At 37.4% G+C, this 16221-nt stretch overlaps 1 protein-coding gene across 6 annotated transcripts in view; it reads right to left on the bottom strand.

Moving 5' to 3' along the window:
• LOC137961973 (probable serine/threonine-protein kinase SIS8) overlaps positions 1-15438 on the bottom strand; it is a 32621-nt gene extending 17183 nt beyond the window's left edge. For 2 of the 6 annotated variants that reach the window (XM_068808641.1, XM_068808646.1), the window contains exons 1-8: positions 15259-15437; positions 14961-15076; positions 7007-7407; positions 3968-4171; positions 3301-3492; positions 2895-3154; positions 2654-2779; positions 2412-2501 (exon numbers count right to left, since the gene is read on the bottom strand). In XM_068808641.1, coding sequence (XP_068664742.1) covers positions 2412-2501; positions 2654-2779; positions 2895-3154; positions 3301-3492; positions 3968-4171; positions 7007-7252 — 1118 coding nt within the window. In that variant the 5' untranslated portion in view covers positions 7253-7407; positions 14961-15076; positions 15259-15437. Of the gene's footprint in view, positions 1-2411; positions 2502-2653; positions 2780-2894; positions 3155-3300; positions 3493-3967; positions 4172-7006; positions 7408-7596; positions 7679-14960; positions 15185-15258 lie in introns of those variants that run through there. The other 4 variants (XM_068808645.1, XM_068808643.1, XM_068808647.1 and 1 more) reach the window with 4 other exon arrangements.
• Positions 15439-16221: the final 783 nt, after the last annotated feature.

Raw genomic sequence — 16221 nt, 5'->3', positions numbered from 1 at the left:
AGGTGGTAAGGACAAGGGAGGGGTAAGATATTCTAGGGCCATCGGAAGGGTATGCTATTTTTATCTGTTTCACGTTCACAGATATTTGTTGGATGTAGTGGATCTTGCAGCTCGATGCTTTGGTTGGTATCAATTGAAGGTGGTAGTGGGACTCTGGTGCTAGATGTGGTTTCATTGTTTAGGGCAGTGTCAGGGTTTAATGTAGATGGATGTTTGGGATTGTTGGGTAGGAGCAAAATTGGGGGACAGATGTATGCCCGAGAAGTAGGTGGTGTTACAGTTATTGTCAAGCTAGAGGGGGGCTGATAACTTGAGGGGGGGACAAAGATTTATCAGCAAAGTTGTCAGAGGCAGGTTCAAAGATTCCACTAGGTAATAGAGTAGGTACAACTTCCCTCGATTTGAAGTTTTGAAAGTTTCAATTTTGAATGTGAGGAGATTCTGTCTCTACAAGTGATTGCATGAGCGGCGGGTGGAATGATTCATCACTAATTCAAGTTGACAAGGTGGTATCAAGCAGACTCGCCACCCAATTGACGCGCTTCTTCTTGCAGTAGTTGCACAACTTCATGCTTAGCCCCGATTCCATTTGCAGATGAACAGCGAATGTTCCAACAGCAATTGGTGTGTGTATTGATCCAAGCTTCTGCCAAGTTGCTAGAATAAGGATTAATCATAATCGGACCAAAATGCATGCACCACTAATGCAAGGTGTCATCGTCAAATTTAATGAACTCACTAACTTTTTCAGCCAAAGCATAGATTTTCCAACCAGAATTTAATCAGAATTACAGTGATTCTCAATCATTTCCGATACGAACCAGATGGAGCAGCTGAAGACCACAATGAAATGGATTTACAAGGGACGAGGGAATCCAGCATCCAAGTGTTTCTTATAGTACTGCAGTCGATTGCATTTGCAAGACAGATTAGCCATCACTTGCGGCCTCAGAAGGGAACCGGTGGTGTGGCCAATAGAGTGCGGTTTGTTGCAAACCAATTGCCAAGCTCCAACCATTTCCTAAAACTCCAGTGCATTGTTGCCACCTAACAGAAGACCATTCCCAGTCTACTGTCGCCCAAGAGTTTTGAATCTAGAGATAGAGTGTAGTCAGCAGGATCAGGGATGATTGACAAAGAATGGGTCTACCAAGTTTGAAATTCTGCAATAGGTCTTCGATAATCAATGGCCACTACATCAGCGATAGAACAAGGTTGAACTAGAGATCCTAGGCTAGGAGTAGGCGTGGTACCTTGTTGATGACGAACTGGTGGCTCTGAATGGTTATCAGGTAGAATGGATTGAAGCGCCTCCAGAAAGAGTGTCCAACTGAAACCATCAGAGGAGGTTAGGGATGTATAGCCGAGCCAAGATCTTCGAGTCGCACATGTGTACAATCTTACACTTTGTCCAACAGTAGTGGAATACTAAGAAAATGTAGAGGGAGCATCCCATCCAGAGTTCCTTGTTGCAGACATGATAATCCTCACCTGGAAAAACCAATCTCAACTGCTGAATGAAGAGATTACCAATCTCCAGTGGGATCAAGATGGACTGCTTTTCTCCCTTAATTGAAGAAACTTGGATGTATGAATGCTGCCTGTCAATCTGCAATAGCACTACCCCATTGTGAAATATCTTTGAGCTTGCAGTAGACTTGCCTGATGCAGTTTATTCCTCCTTTGTCAAGTGAAAATGGTCCAGTGCCTCTCCTAGTTCTGTTTTGTTTCCCGGAAAACATCCTCTCTCATTGAGCTGCTACTACGCAGCTGCTTCATTGATGTTCATTGACCCCGAAGCCGGTGGCACCCTACACCATCAACCGCAATAACTCTTCACTTCCTACTCTCTCATTCCCTGTTAATCTCACACTCTCTCTCTTAACCAATTTCATCTCACCATGCTTCTCCTCGAGATATAGACAATGAAAAAGCATATAAAGGAATTCATACAAGTGATTCAAGCAGCAAACGTTTCCAACGGCAAAATTCTCTTGACAAAAAGAACAACCAGAGACCAGTATCAGAATATCATAATGGAATAATTAGAGCATCTACATGAAGGACTACCTATCAATTTTGCACTCTAGTACAGCATCACAATAACCAATAACATAAGAAAAGCAAAAGTACAAAGCATGCCCAAAATGTTAAAGTCAGCAAGTTAATTAAGTCCTACAAGTATGCTATTTTTCTTCACGAGGCATTTTTATAGGAACATTTAGTTTGTGTCAAGGATTTCAGCCATTTCAACACCATAATCAAAAGCATTTCATCAAAACTTATCAGATTTACCACGACAAAAGAACAAAAAACAAATACGAGAATCCTATAATGCAGAAAACGTCAAACTCAACAACCCATTGAATATGTAAATGGAAAACATCTTGTGCACAAGTAAATAATAAGACCTTGAACTAGCCGTCCTTTGTTCAGCCACAGCTTTCCTCCGGCTTCGTCGCCAAAATGCATTTGCAATATTGGGTTCACTATGTGACAAACTGATCCAATGGCAAAAAACAAAAGGAACAAGGAAAAGGAAGAAAGAGAAAAAGCAAAATAAGAGGAATGCAAAGAGGGAAAACAGAAAAACCACATCTAGAAATTTCTGCAAGAATGAAAAGGAACTCGTTAAGATAACAAAGAGAACTACCTTAACCTTCCATCTAGAGAAGCTGTTGGCCGCAACATTACATTTCTCATTGATGGACCTGACACATTTGCTGATGTTTCAATTCTCCGTTGGTGTAACGAGTGGATGCTATCATCAGGCTCTGGACTGTGAAAATATAGAGGACTTGGAAAGTTAGAACATATACAAAGAAATGCATGATAAACCAATACACCAATTACCCACCAAAATCTATTAAGTCGCTACAATCTCGTGTGCTTACCCTTCCCCATCAAGTTTTTCTGAAAGTCCATATAAAGGACTGTTTGGTTCAAGAGGTGAATCACAAGAGTCATTCTCTGCAGAATCACTTTCTCCAGCAGCAGAGATATGGGAAAGATAGACTGCTCTAGTTGAAAAAGGAATTAACTGGCCTGGAAACCGCATAAGATCAACAAGCAGTTCCATGGAATTTAAGACAACAACCACAGACAAGTGCTTATAAGAGTCTGTGCACTCAATTGACCTGTCACTTGGTATACCCTGGCGGAGTAAAAAATGAAACAAAAGATCATCCAAAAAAAGAAGTCAACAATAAAAGAAAATCTAGACTCAAATGAAGATAAGAGAAGACTAACAGGAAAATATTCTGAGCAATTAACTCTTGAATTAGACAATAAATATCTTACCACCAAAAGCTTACTCTCAAAACCAATGGTATCAGCAAGGACCTTAAACAGAATTGCTCGAGGTCGACATGAAGCATGTCGTATTTGACCCAAAAGTTGCACACTTCGACTGTCTGATAAGTGACTTATGTCCTCCAGTGCAGCTCTTGCTGGACTTAGGTCAGAATTTGGGCGTCGATAGAAATCAGAAACCTGTTCTCTAATTACCAATGTCAATATGTTTCTTTGAAAAGCATTCAACAATATTTCGATTACCTATGTCGATATGTCAACAAACAGAAAACCAACAATCCTTCAGTCCCGTACACCTACGCTAGCTTCGTTGTGTTGACACATGGCATTCACTGAGACTATGAACTAAGAATTCTTGGTAGATAAGAAAGTGGAAAATTTTGAAGGCCTTTTCATCAGGAATTGTCAATGGGACCATAACAACAAGAATCACACATCAGAAAAAATCACTAAAAGCAATCTTCCCTCTTTAAATTACAGAATGGCATACAACCCTAAGAACATGTGGCATAATGCTGACACACATGCAAACAAGAATGCAACAGCCAAAAACCAAAAACTCATTTCTGAAGCAGCACGCATATGATGGTTGAGCATAATTGCATAATAAATGTACATGATCAATGCCTATCTGGTTATCCAAGGAAGCACTCACCAATCCTGCTATCTTTTTAATCATAGAAGCTGGATTTGAATTCAATCCTTTAACCAGAGCTACAACAAGCTGCTTTAGCATAGACAGCTTCTTATCCTTCTCAGCATCTACAAGAATTACATCAGCTTTAAGTCCCTCCATGCCCAATGAGCAAAGCTCATCTGGAGAAGGAACATGACTAAAAAGTTCCTTAAGTCTCCTTTCCTGCATGAAGTGAGAACCTTGAGTATCAGCAGTGTTCTCATTAATTGTTTTAGAGGAAGGCCTAGAGTGTGAACATTTTCTCTCTTTGTGGGTAGAATAGTATGAAGATTTCCTGGAACATCAAGGTCAGGTTCTGATGAACAGAAAATGCATAAAATAATAGCATCCGCAGAACATTTGGTCTTGTAATTTCATAAGAGAAAATGGATATGAAAAGTATATATATAATTTGTTGAACTTTGTAGCCAAGTATGAAATGATAATCATACAATTTGAAATAATTATCACTAACTCACTACTGTATGATATTAATTCTCAGCAATAAGACTATGAAATATGACAACTCAAGTAAATAGATAAGGAGTTGCAAGGAATCATGAGGGTTCAATTCTTCTATCTTTTTCAGGTCCTATTGCAAGACAAGAATCTGCCAAAGCTGAGATTAAGACTCTGCTTAATGTGCTAAAACTATATAAACAAAATTTCTTTCTCCGGATGATAGTAGAAAGGGACTCTGTCATAGCAACTAGTTTTGATTAAAAGAAGCTCCCCTCCTTGGTGCTTTGGCTACATCTATGAGGACATCGAAGACATTGGTGGTTCTTAATTGGATCCAGATAGCACAATGAAGGCTGCTAACAATACATCTTATGCTCTAGCTAATAGAATTTCTTGACACTCTCTCTCATGGTTGGGATCTCCTTTCCTATTGTTTGTTGATTGTACTCTCGTCTTGTATTTATCTATCCGACCAATCAAAGTTAATCACCATTTTAAAAAATAAAAGAAAAGAAAAAAAAACAGACATGAAACTATTTACAACTCAGAAGCCTATATTAATTTAAAATAAAAATATAAATTCTTTTATCAAAAATAAATAAATAAATAAACAAAGTGACTTAAACATTTTTCATTTTTGGTTTCAGGGAACTCTTTTCACCTTGGGGCTTGAGCCCCCTCTCTTTCTTTTGTAATCAGCTCTTCTTAATGAAATTTTTGCCATTTTCAAAAAAAAAAAAAAAAAAAAAAAGTGACCTGATTAACATGGTGCATAAAAAAGGAAGATAACCCTTATGAATTTCACAGATTATAAACAAGAATTTTGAAGCCTCTAATTCATATATTATGTTCTTAATTTTTTGGTACATTATTCAACACATCTTCTATCTTAACAGATGGCTAATGACCTTCTCTCTCATCATAGGCCAACACACACAATTTTACCTGGGCTCACTCAAACTGAGTGGTTATAAAAAAAAAGAATAAATTAGTAGCTAGATACTATTCAATAATCTATTGCATGAATCTCTCATGTTGGGCCATGCTCAAGATATTCAAATACTGCCTCCTACAATATTACAGCTCATGGGGATTTTGACAAGAAGAATCAGGATATAATGTAGGAAACATAATGTGTAGTGAGGAAAGGTAGCCAACATCCAAATATTGGTACCAAAGAGTTAAATAAAAGACAAAGATAAATCTAGTTCAATCAATAAGACTAATCATACAATTCTTAGTTAAATATTTTCATTCTTCCCTTCTTTATAGTATCAGATAGCCCATGGCATGATCTTGGGAGAAAATGTATTTATTCTTTCTCCTTCTCAACCTGACCCTTTTTGCAGCAAGGAGAATCCTCAAGTTTCAACCAGATGCGCCTAAAGCCACTCTTCTAACTCTTCCTTTATTCCATTACCACTTTAGTATCGGTTAAACTCGGTCCCACTACCAATCTTCTATGGAGGAATCAATGCCTACCAGTTTGCTCACAAAAATTAATCGGTTTCAAGGATGGAAACCTCAACCGAACTTTAATCGAACTTGATTATGTCTAAAAGAAATTGCATTGGATAATCAACATAAACAATTGATAAGCCATTATGCAATTTCCTATGACAATTCCTAGAGTTGATCAATCCACTTGTGGATTTTTGCGGCCTCCAACTCTCAGTTTCTTTTGATGCTTTTCATACACAGTAAATTTAGTAGCCCAATTATAGAACATCCCACTGATTTCAACCAATTTAATTGAATGAATTGTGAAATCTTAAAGGCACTCTAGACTTAGGTTTATGGTTATGAAAGCCTCAAAATTTAGATCTCGTCACATTCTCCAAAACTGATTAAGTAAGGTGCCCTACTACTTGCCTGTCCACGAATGGTTTTCGTATCTTCTTAGATGGAAATCGTGACTCTTGGTTTACCAAGAAGCACCCACTATGTCCCATTCTAGCGCCAAGGCTGAATTCTGGGCCATGGCCAGCACTTGTGCCAAGCTTATTTGGGTTCAATCTTGACTTCAAGATCTTCGGGTTTACTCCCACAATCTTTCTAACTCATTATGCATTTAAGAGAAAGAAATCACTCAATCTCTCTCTAACTCTTCTCAGCCTTTCCTCAGATTTCATTACTCTCATTGCTCCTCCCTCTTCTGCACAAACTTTTCTCTCATGGTTTCTCTTTCTTCTATAAAATATAAAGCCTAAGGTCTAATCAGGTTAACAGTACAGAGAGCATTCAAATCTTACAAAATGACTGTTCCTATCAACTTATGATGTCATTAGTATGATTCTTTAAGATCAAATTGTCAATTGCAAGCTCTCTCACAGGTAAATTTTTGCTGTTCCAGTAAGTTCTTAACACTTTCATGTTCTCAAATGCGTTTAAGAGGATGGGTACCTGAAAAAAACCTATCTTGCTAAACCTCCAGCCCTGAGTTCTTATAAGTTCAGCTGCCAGAGATTGCTGAGAATGTGGTGTAATTGAATTTTTCCAAACAAAATGAACACTAACAGCAAACACTTGGAGATACGGGTAGAATTGATCACTCACCGGTACAACAGAGTAAAAACCATTTGGGACCACTCCAGAAAAACTTCCTGTGGCCCACAAAATCTGTGAGGCACTTTGAAATGACAATTCATCCTGTTCAGAGATGCTCTCTGGCTGTTTGATGTTTAAAGATTCATTTTGGGAACTCAGAGAAACAGATTGCAATTTCTCCATGAAACCTGAGGGCCACCAACTGACATTTGAAGGCCCGGGTTCTGATGGCTCTGCATCTCCTTGTATCTCCATCTCCTCAAACCTTTGAGATATAAAACCATTTCGCCCCACTGCTTACCCCATCAAGAACATTTTTCGATCTAAAATGAACAATTTGATCCCGAGAAATGGCAGCAGCAGTATGAAGCACTTGTCCTATAGTGATATGATCCTGAAGATCATATGATCTGTACAAGAAAGAACAATGTCAAGCAACTGTGAAGCACTTGGCAGCAGTTCCATGATTACATGTCAAAGAAGAAAACATCCATCCACAGGTAGACGAAACTTATAATTAACACCAGACAAACAGATTAAAGTATTAACGGTAAGTAACATCATAGACAAAATCAGAATCACTAAACTAGCACTCTGACCTGAAAATTTCGTAAAAGTTGCAGCCCCAAAAAGACACCAGTTCCCAACCCATAATGCCAAGACCCTACAACCAAAACATTGCTACCAAGTAACATACAATCAAATTTAAAGAAGTCTGAGAACAATAATCGAAGGGTACAAACTTAAAAAGTACAGTTTATAATTTGTATATTTTAGTTTTATACAGAAGTCTTTCTTTTTTTCCTGAAATAATAGTGGAGGTTCTAAAATACAAGGCATGATACATAATTCCAATTTCTGATGAATGCAATCCCTAAGCAAAAAAATGACGTTCAGATGCACATGGCAGGGGGCAAACAAGATCATTACATGACTAACCCTTACCAAAGCAGCATACCAAACTGAAGTATATCTCACAAGCAACATTTTCATGTGCAACATATCGCACCAATACTTTTTTTTATTGTTAATATTTTACCTAAGGCCGTTTGGTCTAGTGGTATTCTCATAACATCAAGTGCATCAGGTCGTGAGTTCGAATCGCGCCACGCACCTCTCAAAAAAAAAAAACATATTGCACCAATAAAAGGGGTAGAATGTACAGTTAACAATTGTCTCACAACTATGTGCAAGCATGATGATAAAAGTAGTCTCAATGTTCTTGATATACATGCACAAAGACAATATCCTCAAATCACAGACATGCATACAAGATAAAAGAAGACATCCTCAAGAGTCCTATAACCCCATGGGTAGAAATGTAAAATGCATGGAGAAGGCAAGGAAAACGACACAAAAGAACTCCAATTGGTTAATTTTGCTCAGGCACAATATACAGGTAAAGAAAAATTACAATGAGAAAATAAATGCAAAAGCTTTATAAAAATGACAAGACTACAGAAAAAGGTTTAGAAACGTAACCACAAAAAATAATTAAATGAAGTTACACAAACTCCATTTAGACTGTACAATTTTTTAAAAATCCGAAAATCTCCAAGTTACCTTGTTGTAATACCAAAACATTTATAGCTGCAAAGTAAAAGATACAACTGCTAAGATATGATATCAGTCAAGGAAAAACGTATGAAAGGCATTTAGAAAAATGGATTGCATACTGAGATAAATTATCATATAGCTAAAAACCAAAATTACCGTTCTGAAGAAAAGAAGAAAATGAAAAATATAAAAAAAATAGAATGTAACAACCTTTATATATGTTGCGGAAATTAGGTAAAAGCCATTATATACCCTAATCAATCTCCAACAGCATGACTGACTTACCATTTCAATTCATAGACCCAATGATACACACATGCTCATGGCATCCATAATAACTGACATCAATTAATGGGCATTTAAAATTTGCACCTGCACCACTTTCCATCAATCTAATCAGCCCTCTTTTTCCACCACCCTAATAACAGCATTGATGAATCTTTATTTGACATGTAGAGATAGTGTCACCCAGGCTCTTGAGGCAATCACTTGGAATATTCCTGCAGCCTTGGAAATCACTCATTGTATTTGGTGTGTGGCTAAAGGTAGGACCCTCAATAGGGGTGGGCATCGCGTCGGGTTTCATGGGGAACCCAACCCAACCCAAAAACCCGGAGATTGGCGTTTTAGGTTTCACCCTGCAGTCTGTTGAACCATGGGGATGAGACGGGGATATAAAACGAAGTAGGGACTAGGCAGGGATGGGTCGGGTTTATGGGGACGGGGTTGCTAGGACAGTTATTGGGTAAAGTTCAGGTTTGACGTTTCAGGGAAAACTGATCCGACCAACCCATGCCCACCCCTAACCCTCATTGTTGATAAAATCAACAGACAAGGATGCACAACCAAGAAACCAGAGTGTAAGCACTATAATCAAGGTAAGGAAACAATTGATCACCTTTTCCTCCATTCCCCTTCCTTCTTGATTCCTACAATTGTTCAGGCAAAAGTGTTTCCTTCCTTGAGGGTCATGAGTTGCAAGCTATCCCAGCAATCCCTTAGAATATCTAGAACACACACAACTTGAAAATATTTGACATGGAAAACTTGAACAACTGCTTGTCTTATTGAAAATACCTTTCACTACATTTATTTAGGTCAAGTAAAATTCCTCAGCTTCATCATTTGCCCAACGGGTAGGAATTGCCTCTTTTGTGACCACTAGAGTGGATATTATCCAGCAGTTGTGGACCCCTCAAAATGGATGGCTCAAGCTCATTTTTTGTATTTTTTGTAGAAAAGCATGTTTCATGGTTATTTTGGTTTTTTAGGTAAAAGGACATTGTTTTTTTTTTTTTTAGAATGAGGATGTATAAACTATTAAGAGAGGAAAAGAGTACAATACCTAGCTAAAAGGACCTTCCTCCAATAAAAGGATATTGTTGACGTTAATGTTTTAGTCATTTCGCAGTGTAATAGTATCCTTCTAGGTTACACAAAGAGTCATGAAATAGAAGGGTATAAAAGTCATTTATTATTTATTTTGTTGTCCCTTGTTATTGATGCATATGAGTCTGCTGGACTAGAGAGGCAATTTTCTCATTCTTTATAACATTGACTTAAGTGGTTAATAAAAGGGTTACTTTTGGACCTTTAATGAATTGCTACCTCTACCGCAGCTTTTTCTCTCTATCCATACTCCAAAATCTCTTCTCTCCAGACTTCCACATAGTACCAGAGTAGTAGATCAAGAAAGGGGTTTAAATTCTAATCGTTTCTTCTCCCTCTAGTAGCTGCAACTACTCAGGAAAGAGGAATCTTTCATCTCTTTTGCTGATTGACTCTCAAAGTTAGATTTTTTTCCTTTAACTGTATGTGTGAACCTGTTGGTTCATAGCTTTGTGTGTTGTCTAAATAGCTAATTATGTGTTGTGCCTTTCTAGGGTTTTGTAGTTGCCCTAGTTGGGTATTTTGTGTCTTTCTTGAGCTTATGCTGATTTGAGACTGATTACTACTATCTAATGCTTCCAAACTGTGCTTATGGATGAGTATATGGAGCTCTATATTCCAAATTGGAATCTGGATTTAAAATCTGAAGTTGAAGTGCTCTAAGTTTTTTTTGAATGAATGAAGTGCTCCAATTATTTTATTTTTTTGATAAAGATGTATTTATATATAAACAATAAAATTTACAAAGGAAGAGGGAGCAACTCCCTCACAACCAGAGATTGCAGGAACGCTCCCTGCTTGGCTAGCACATCTACAGCCGAATTTGCACATCTCGGAATGTGAGACCAAATACAAGTGTGGAGTGAGGAAAAATCTAAAATTTCCCGAAAGATATCCCAATGGCACCATGGAGGAGGGGAAGCACGTTCACACTATCCAATGACCACCTTTGAGTCTCCTTCAATGAACTGCTCTAATTACTGTCAACTTTGTTGCTATTACCAAATAATTGGCTGAATTGTGGTCTAGTTGCTGCCATCCTTGTGTTGCTATTGAATTTGGTTAGTTAGCTTCACAATCTTGTGACATGTCGTTTTGTGTGGGTTGAATTACTTAATGGCAGATCAAGGTGAAGTTGTTACACCTACTAGGGACTTAGAGAAGACAGAAAGTAAGGATTCCACCTGAATTCAAAAAACCTCTATAAAGATTATTGGATCAATCCAAAACCTTGTTGTGGAGGAAGGCCCTCCGACCTAGGTTTGTTTGTACTTTCTCTTCTCTTTTATAGTCTATTTACACACTTTTTCAAAAAAAAAAAAAAAAAGATGAATGGGTCAAATTCTGTTCAGACGTACCTTGGAGCCATGAGGAAATTGAAGTATCCAAGGGATGATCCTCCAGATGCCATGATTGATGACTCGGAGCCTAATAATTATCAAGTAATCACTTGGTTGGTCAATAATATGGAGCCAAAAGGTTGGCTCACAGGCCATGACCTCTAAGACAACAATAGGCAAGTTGAACACTCTTAAGGCATTATACTCTCATCAGAGTAATTTGTCTAGAATCTATGAATTGTATTCTCATTTTCACTCTATGATGCGTGGGACTAGGAGTGTGATTGAGTATATAAGTGGTACGCAAGATATTCAGCAGGAGTTTAGCATCTAACACCAATTTACTACTAAGGGAACTAAGAAAGAAAGAAAATCAGATGCATGCTGCTCAATTTCTACATGAATTGGGACCTGAATGTAACACTCTTCGAGCTCAATTACTAGCAGATGAATATGTTCCTACTGTCGAGAAGGCTTAGCTATTTGAGCTTAAAGTGTTGTTCTTTCATCTGTGGACAAAGGTACTAAGTCAAGTGAATGTCAGCCTTAAATTCTACCCTTATGTCAAATAGGACAGAAATTTTAAAAAAGTCAACCTTCCAGCCTTGCTAAGCAACCAACCCTTCCACGAAGCAAGCCGCAATTGTCCCAACTTCAAAGATCAAAGTGTCATCCGCATATTGAAGGACAGGAATATTGAAAGCCGAGGAGCTGCTGGTTGAATGGAGCCATCCACGTTCTTTAGCCAAAAGTAACATAGCAGAGAGGAAATGGACAGAATTATTCAGCAGTAGAGAGTTCAGGCTGGAGGCCACCTTCTCACTGAAGTGCTGGTTGCTTGGCAACATTTGCTCCTTACTCAACTTAGGAAGATGAGGAGGCTTTTCAAAGCCAGTATCCAGATTTCTCAAAACTTGATGACAAGGTTCTTTTCTTGGAGGGGGGGGCCACGCAGTGTGACAGTTAGTTTTCTTCATAAGTTCTTTACTTTACTTTATCATTTTTTATTTTTTTTAGCACTTATTTTATGTTCTGGAAGGAGGCATTGAGTAGGAGGGTAATTTCAGAAGTTCACTTATGTTATGGACTGGTTGTAAAGAGGGGAGGGGGGCTAGTATGAGGCTTGTAAGGGAAAAAACGTCATTCAGCCCAATTGTATGAAGAAATTAAAAGGTGACCTCGAGCTGCTACTCTGGAAGACGAATTCGGCCTATTTCTATTCTCTGTCAGAATCTGGGAGAACTGCTCCTTCTCAAATTGGAGTACTACTTGACACACATTTCTTTCTCTCTCTCTCAACTTCTCTTTTATCATTTTTCTTTGATTCTTGGAAGCATATCAGTTTCTGGTGCCAAAATAGGAAATGGTGAAAGATTTTTTGATATCTCACCGATTTAAATTTGTCATAAGTATACAATTCTTCTTATTTTTTACTCGAGAGAAAGCTGGAAAGGACAACTGCCTTTACATTTTCACAAATTTTTGAAAGCCAATAGAAGAATTGTAGAAAAGTAATGGAGCAGGCCAGAAAGTAGCAGCTAAGCCAAACATGCACTGCTTGTGCCCCCATGTGAAGGAGTAGTATTAAAGTAATACAACAGAGACATAGCATGTAGATATCAAGTAACCAACAGAGAGTTCAAGTTCAAGCCAGCTCTTTCTGCGTCACACTCACAAATGGCAGAGAGTCCCTCACAGGCAACCAATAACCAGCAAAAGTTCAAGATTCGATAACACAAAGAAAGCAATAGAGATTGAGGATCCAGTCAATCCTGCATCTATAAAGGAGAAGAATCTCTTGTAGTTACAAGGGGATTCCTGGGAAGGCAGAATTCAGGAAAGAGGCATCAGAAAGAATCGCATTGCCAAGCTAATTGTTGAGTCAAAATCTTTTTTTTCTTTAATATCTTTTACTTTGCAAGTTATCAAGCAGAATATGACTTCCTATTGATTTGTTCTGCTTTTGCCTTCCTCTCTCTTGTAATTTTAATTGTGCCATTACTTTTTTGGGATCATTGCTCCTGCTTTCAGGAAAAAGGAAGGAAATTTTCAAATTTGAAAGCAGCTTTTGATCTATGACCTAATATTTGGTGCAACAACCACATCTGTTATGGCTGGTGATTTTGTAAGTTCTAATTCTTCCATGAAGATTAAAAACAACGATCACTAAAAAAAATGAAGAGATGATTTTGGTGCTGTGCAATTTGGCAGTAGTACCAAAAATCCTATTCTTTTTTCTTTTTAAAGATATGATCACCAGATTGCAAGTTCAATGCCAAAAGATTACGTATTTCACTCCCATTGATGAAATTGAAGACATGTAAACAGGTGATTCACCACTAATCTGTTTATGTAATGGTATGAAGGACTGAGAATTATCAACCACAGCAGCGGCATGAGACAAGGTTATTATTCATGTTATCTAAACTGCACTAGTAGTGTATTAAATTCTCATGGCGTAACATGCCTTGCAAAACCAAAGCAGAACATAGGTTCTCCTAGAAAAATGCAAAAATTGAATTAATAAAATTCGTTCAAGACTAGAGTAGAAAAGAATGAAGTCACAAAGAAGTAATGTCAAACAAAAATTGCTCATAGCCTCTGCTGACCCCTCACTTATCAACACTGCTAAAGTACTTCAGTACTCAAGATGTTAATGCATGGGATTAAAGACTAGAATCACTCAAAGAAATACAGAAAAAGTCTTTTGAACCCTTCCATCAATGTTTTATCACACAGAATTCCTGCCACTGCCAGTATGGCACCAAAGAAGTCCACAGGAGTTGTTGCCAACAAGAAACAGCAATAACTAAAGCATCAAACTTCGAACATCTTCATATTCAATAATGACCTGTTGAGTCCCAAAAAGCACAATTTGATTTCAACCATCAAGAATTACTCACGAGAAAACCAATAATCTCATTTATGCAAAAGGACATGTAGAGTCCAAGATTAAATTAGAACATGCACACAAGTGCAGTTATAAATTAGTTGTTCTGCTACTTATTGAACCATCTAAAGGATCCAAAAGACTGCCACGTTCAATTAGATTAGAAGAAGTACAGAAAGTGATAGTGTTAAATAGAAGCTCAACCCCCATAATAGAGCATTATCCCAATCTTGATTCATCAATAATCAGAAATACGAAAAAAAAAAAAATCGAAAAAGAACAGCAGAAGAAAGCATGTCCCCTCGTTAGCATCACCTGACCATCTGTTTCACGAATTTTTAAAGAGCAGGAGTGAAAATTCAAATTCAACAGTAATCTCCATAAGAGGCAATCTCTCCTTTGAAGATCTTGGATTTTGGTCTCATGTTAAGAATGTTTCTGACAAAAATCCTTACAAACACAACTCTCTAATCCTGTAAAGCGCAAAGTCTTAGAATCTAACTTTCAATCGAACCTAAATACCAGCTCTTTAAGATGCCAAGAAGAATAGCATCCCACTTCGTAAGGTGTAATTAACAGAGAAACCATATAAAACCAATGCTTATCGAATCCTTCAGTGCATCTAATGCCCGAAACAAGGATCAAGTTGTCAAACAAGTAAGATAATTTATCGAAACTAGCTATCTTATGAAACAAAACAATAAATTTTATAACAAACAGAAATTCTGCAATGACACACGATAAAATCATCCGAAAGAGAACCAAAAGCAGGAAGCAAAATAGTCACCTCTAGATCCGAGCATTTGCGTCTCCCGTTAGGAGCCAAAGAACTCAACCGAGATCAAATCAGCCGGCAAGAGCAAAAGTGGGAGCGCCAGGAGCACAGAAGAGAGAGAAGGAGAACTGCGAAAACGAATCAGCGAGAAGAGAAAAGGACAAGGCAATTTCAGGTATTATTTATAGAAGAACAGAACAAGACGATTTTTCCAATCTTTTCCTGCATTTTTCTATTTCATCATTCTTCATCTCAACTTTCCATTTTTCATCCCTGAAAAAAAATAAGACATGAAAATTTAACAACTAACCTTCATGCAATACTATGAGAGCTGTCCACAATGAGAAGCTAATGGTAAGCTTAAGTACACCAGTCGCCAGCCCAGTCCTTCCTTCCTTTACAAGGTTAAAAACTTAAAAGAAAGCGCTCAACATATCCTGCAGATTGCAGCGCGTCATCGTACCAATCACAGAGATGAGTTAAAAGAGGAGAGAATGCCGAACCCTAAATAGCAAAAATTTGGTGTCACAACAAGCAACCTTTAAAAATCTCTATTGTTGAAAGTTCAATTATGGGCCTTATTAAGCCTGGCAATAATTCCAGACCTTACCGGGTTCGTCTGGAATTATGGGCCTTAGTGTTGGTATATGAAGATATTATATATATATATATATATATATATATATATATATATCATTCTTTGATCACACATATAAAATTTTCTCTAGATGTTTAACAATTTTGCTTACTTTATATTAATAATAAAATCAAACATAATGTCATTTTGTATTTAATATTATTCTATCTTCTCTTGATGTTTTTTGTATAACTTCAATGGTCATACTAGTGTAAAAAACTATTTTAAAATTGTTTAAATAATGCAGTGTAAAACGAATTACCCAAATCCAACTCAAATCCAATATTAATGGGCTTAAACATATACTACTTTGTCTAAAATAGGTCCAAAAAACAAATCTAACTTAGTGAAAAATCATCTAGATAAAACCTAAACATTGGGGAGTCCAACTGAGATTCAACTCACCCCATATTGGGTGTAAGACGGGTTCTAAAAACCTGAATCCATTCTCCTTCTCCGACCTCGTCCTTCCACCTAACCCAAGTCATGAATTGTTCTCATGATTCCCTTGTTAAGTTACTAGCTCATGGTTTGGTACGAATAATTAATCCTAGTTAATAATTGAAAACACTTGTCAAATGATATAAATAGTTGATCTAAGTTAAAATAATTGAAAACCTCCCATCATCTTTTCAC

The sequence above is a fragment of the Aristolochia californica genome, unplaced genomic scaffold (genome assembly GCF_029961685.1).
Source record: "Aristolochia californica isolate CCGP_79_NKW_82.1479 unplaced genomic scaffold, dmAriCali1.0.hap1 SCAF_4, whole genome shotgun sequence".
Lineage (NCBI taxonomy): Eukaryota > Viridiplantae > Streptophyta > Magnoliopsida > Piperales > Aristolochiaceae > Aristolochia > Aristolochia californica.
The sequence above is the reverse complement of the archived record's forward strand: the minus strand, read 5'-3'. Positions and strand labels throughout refer to the sequence as shown.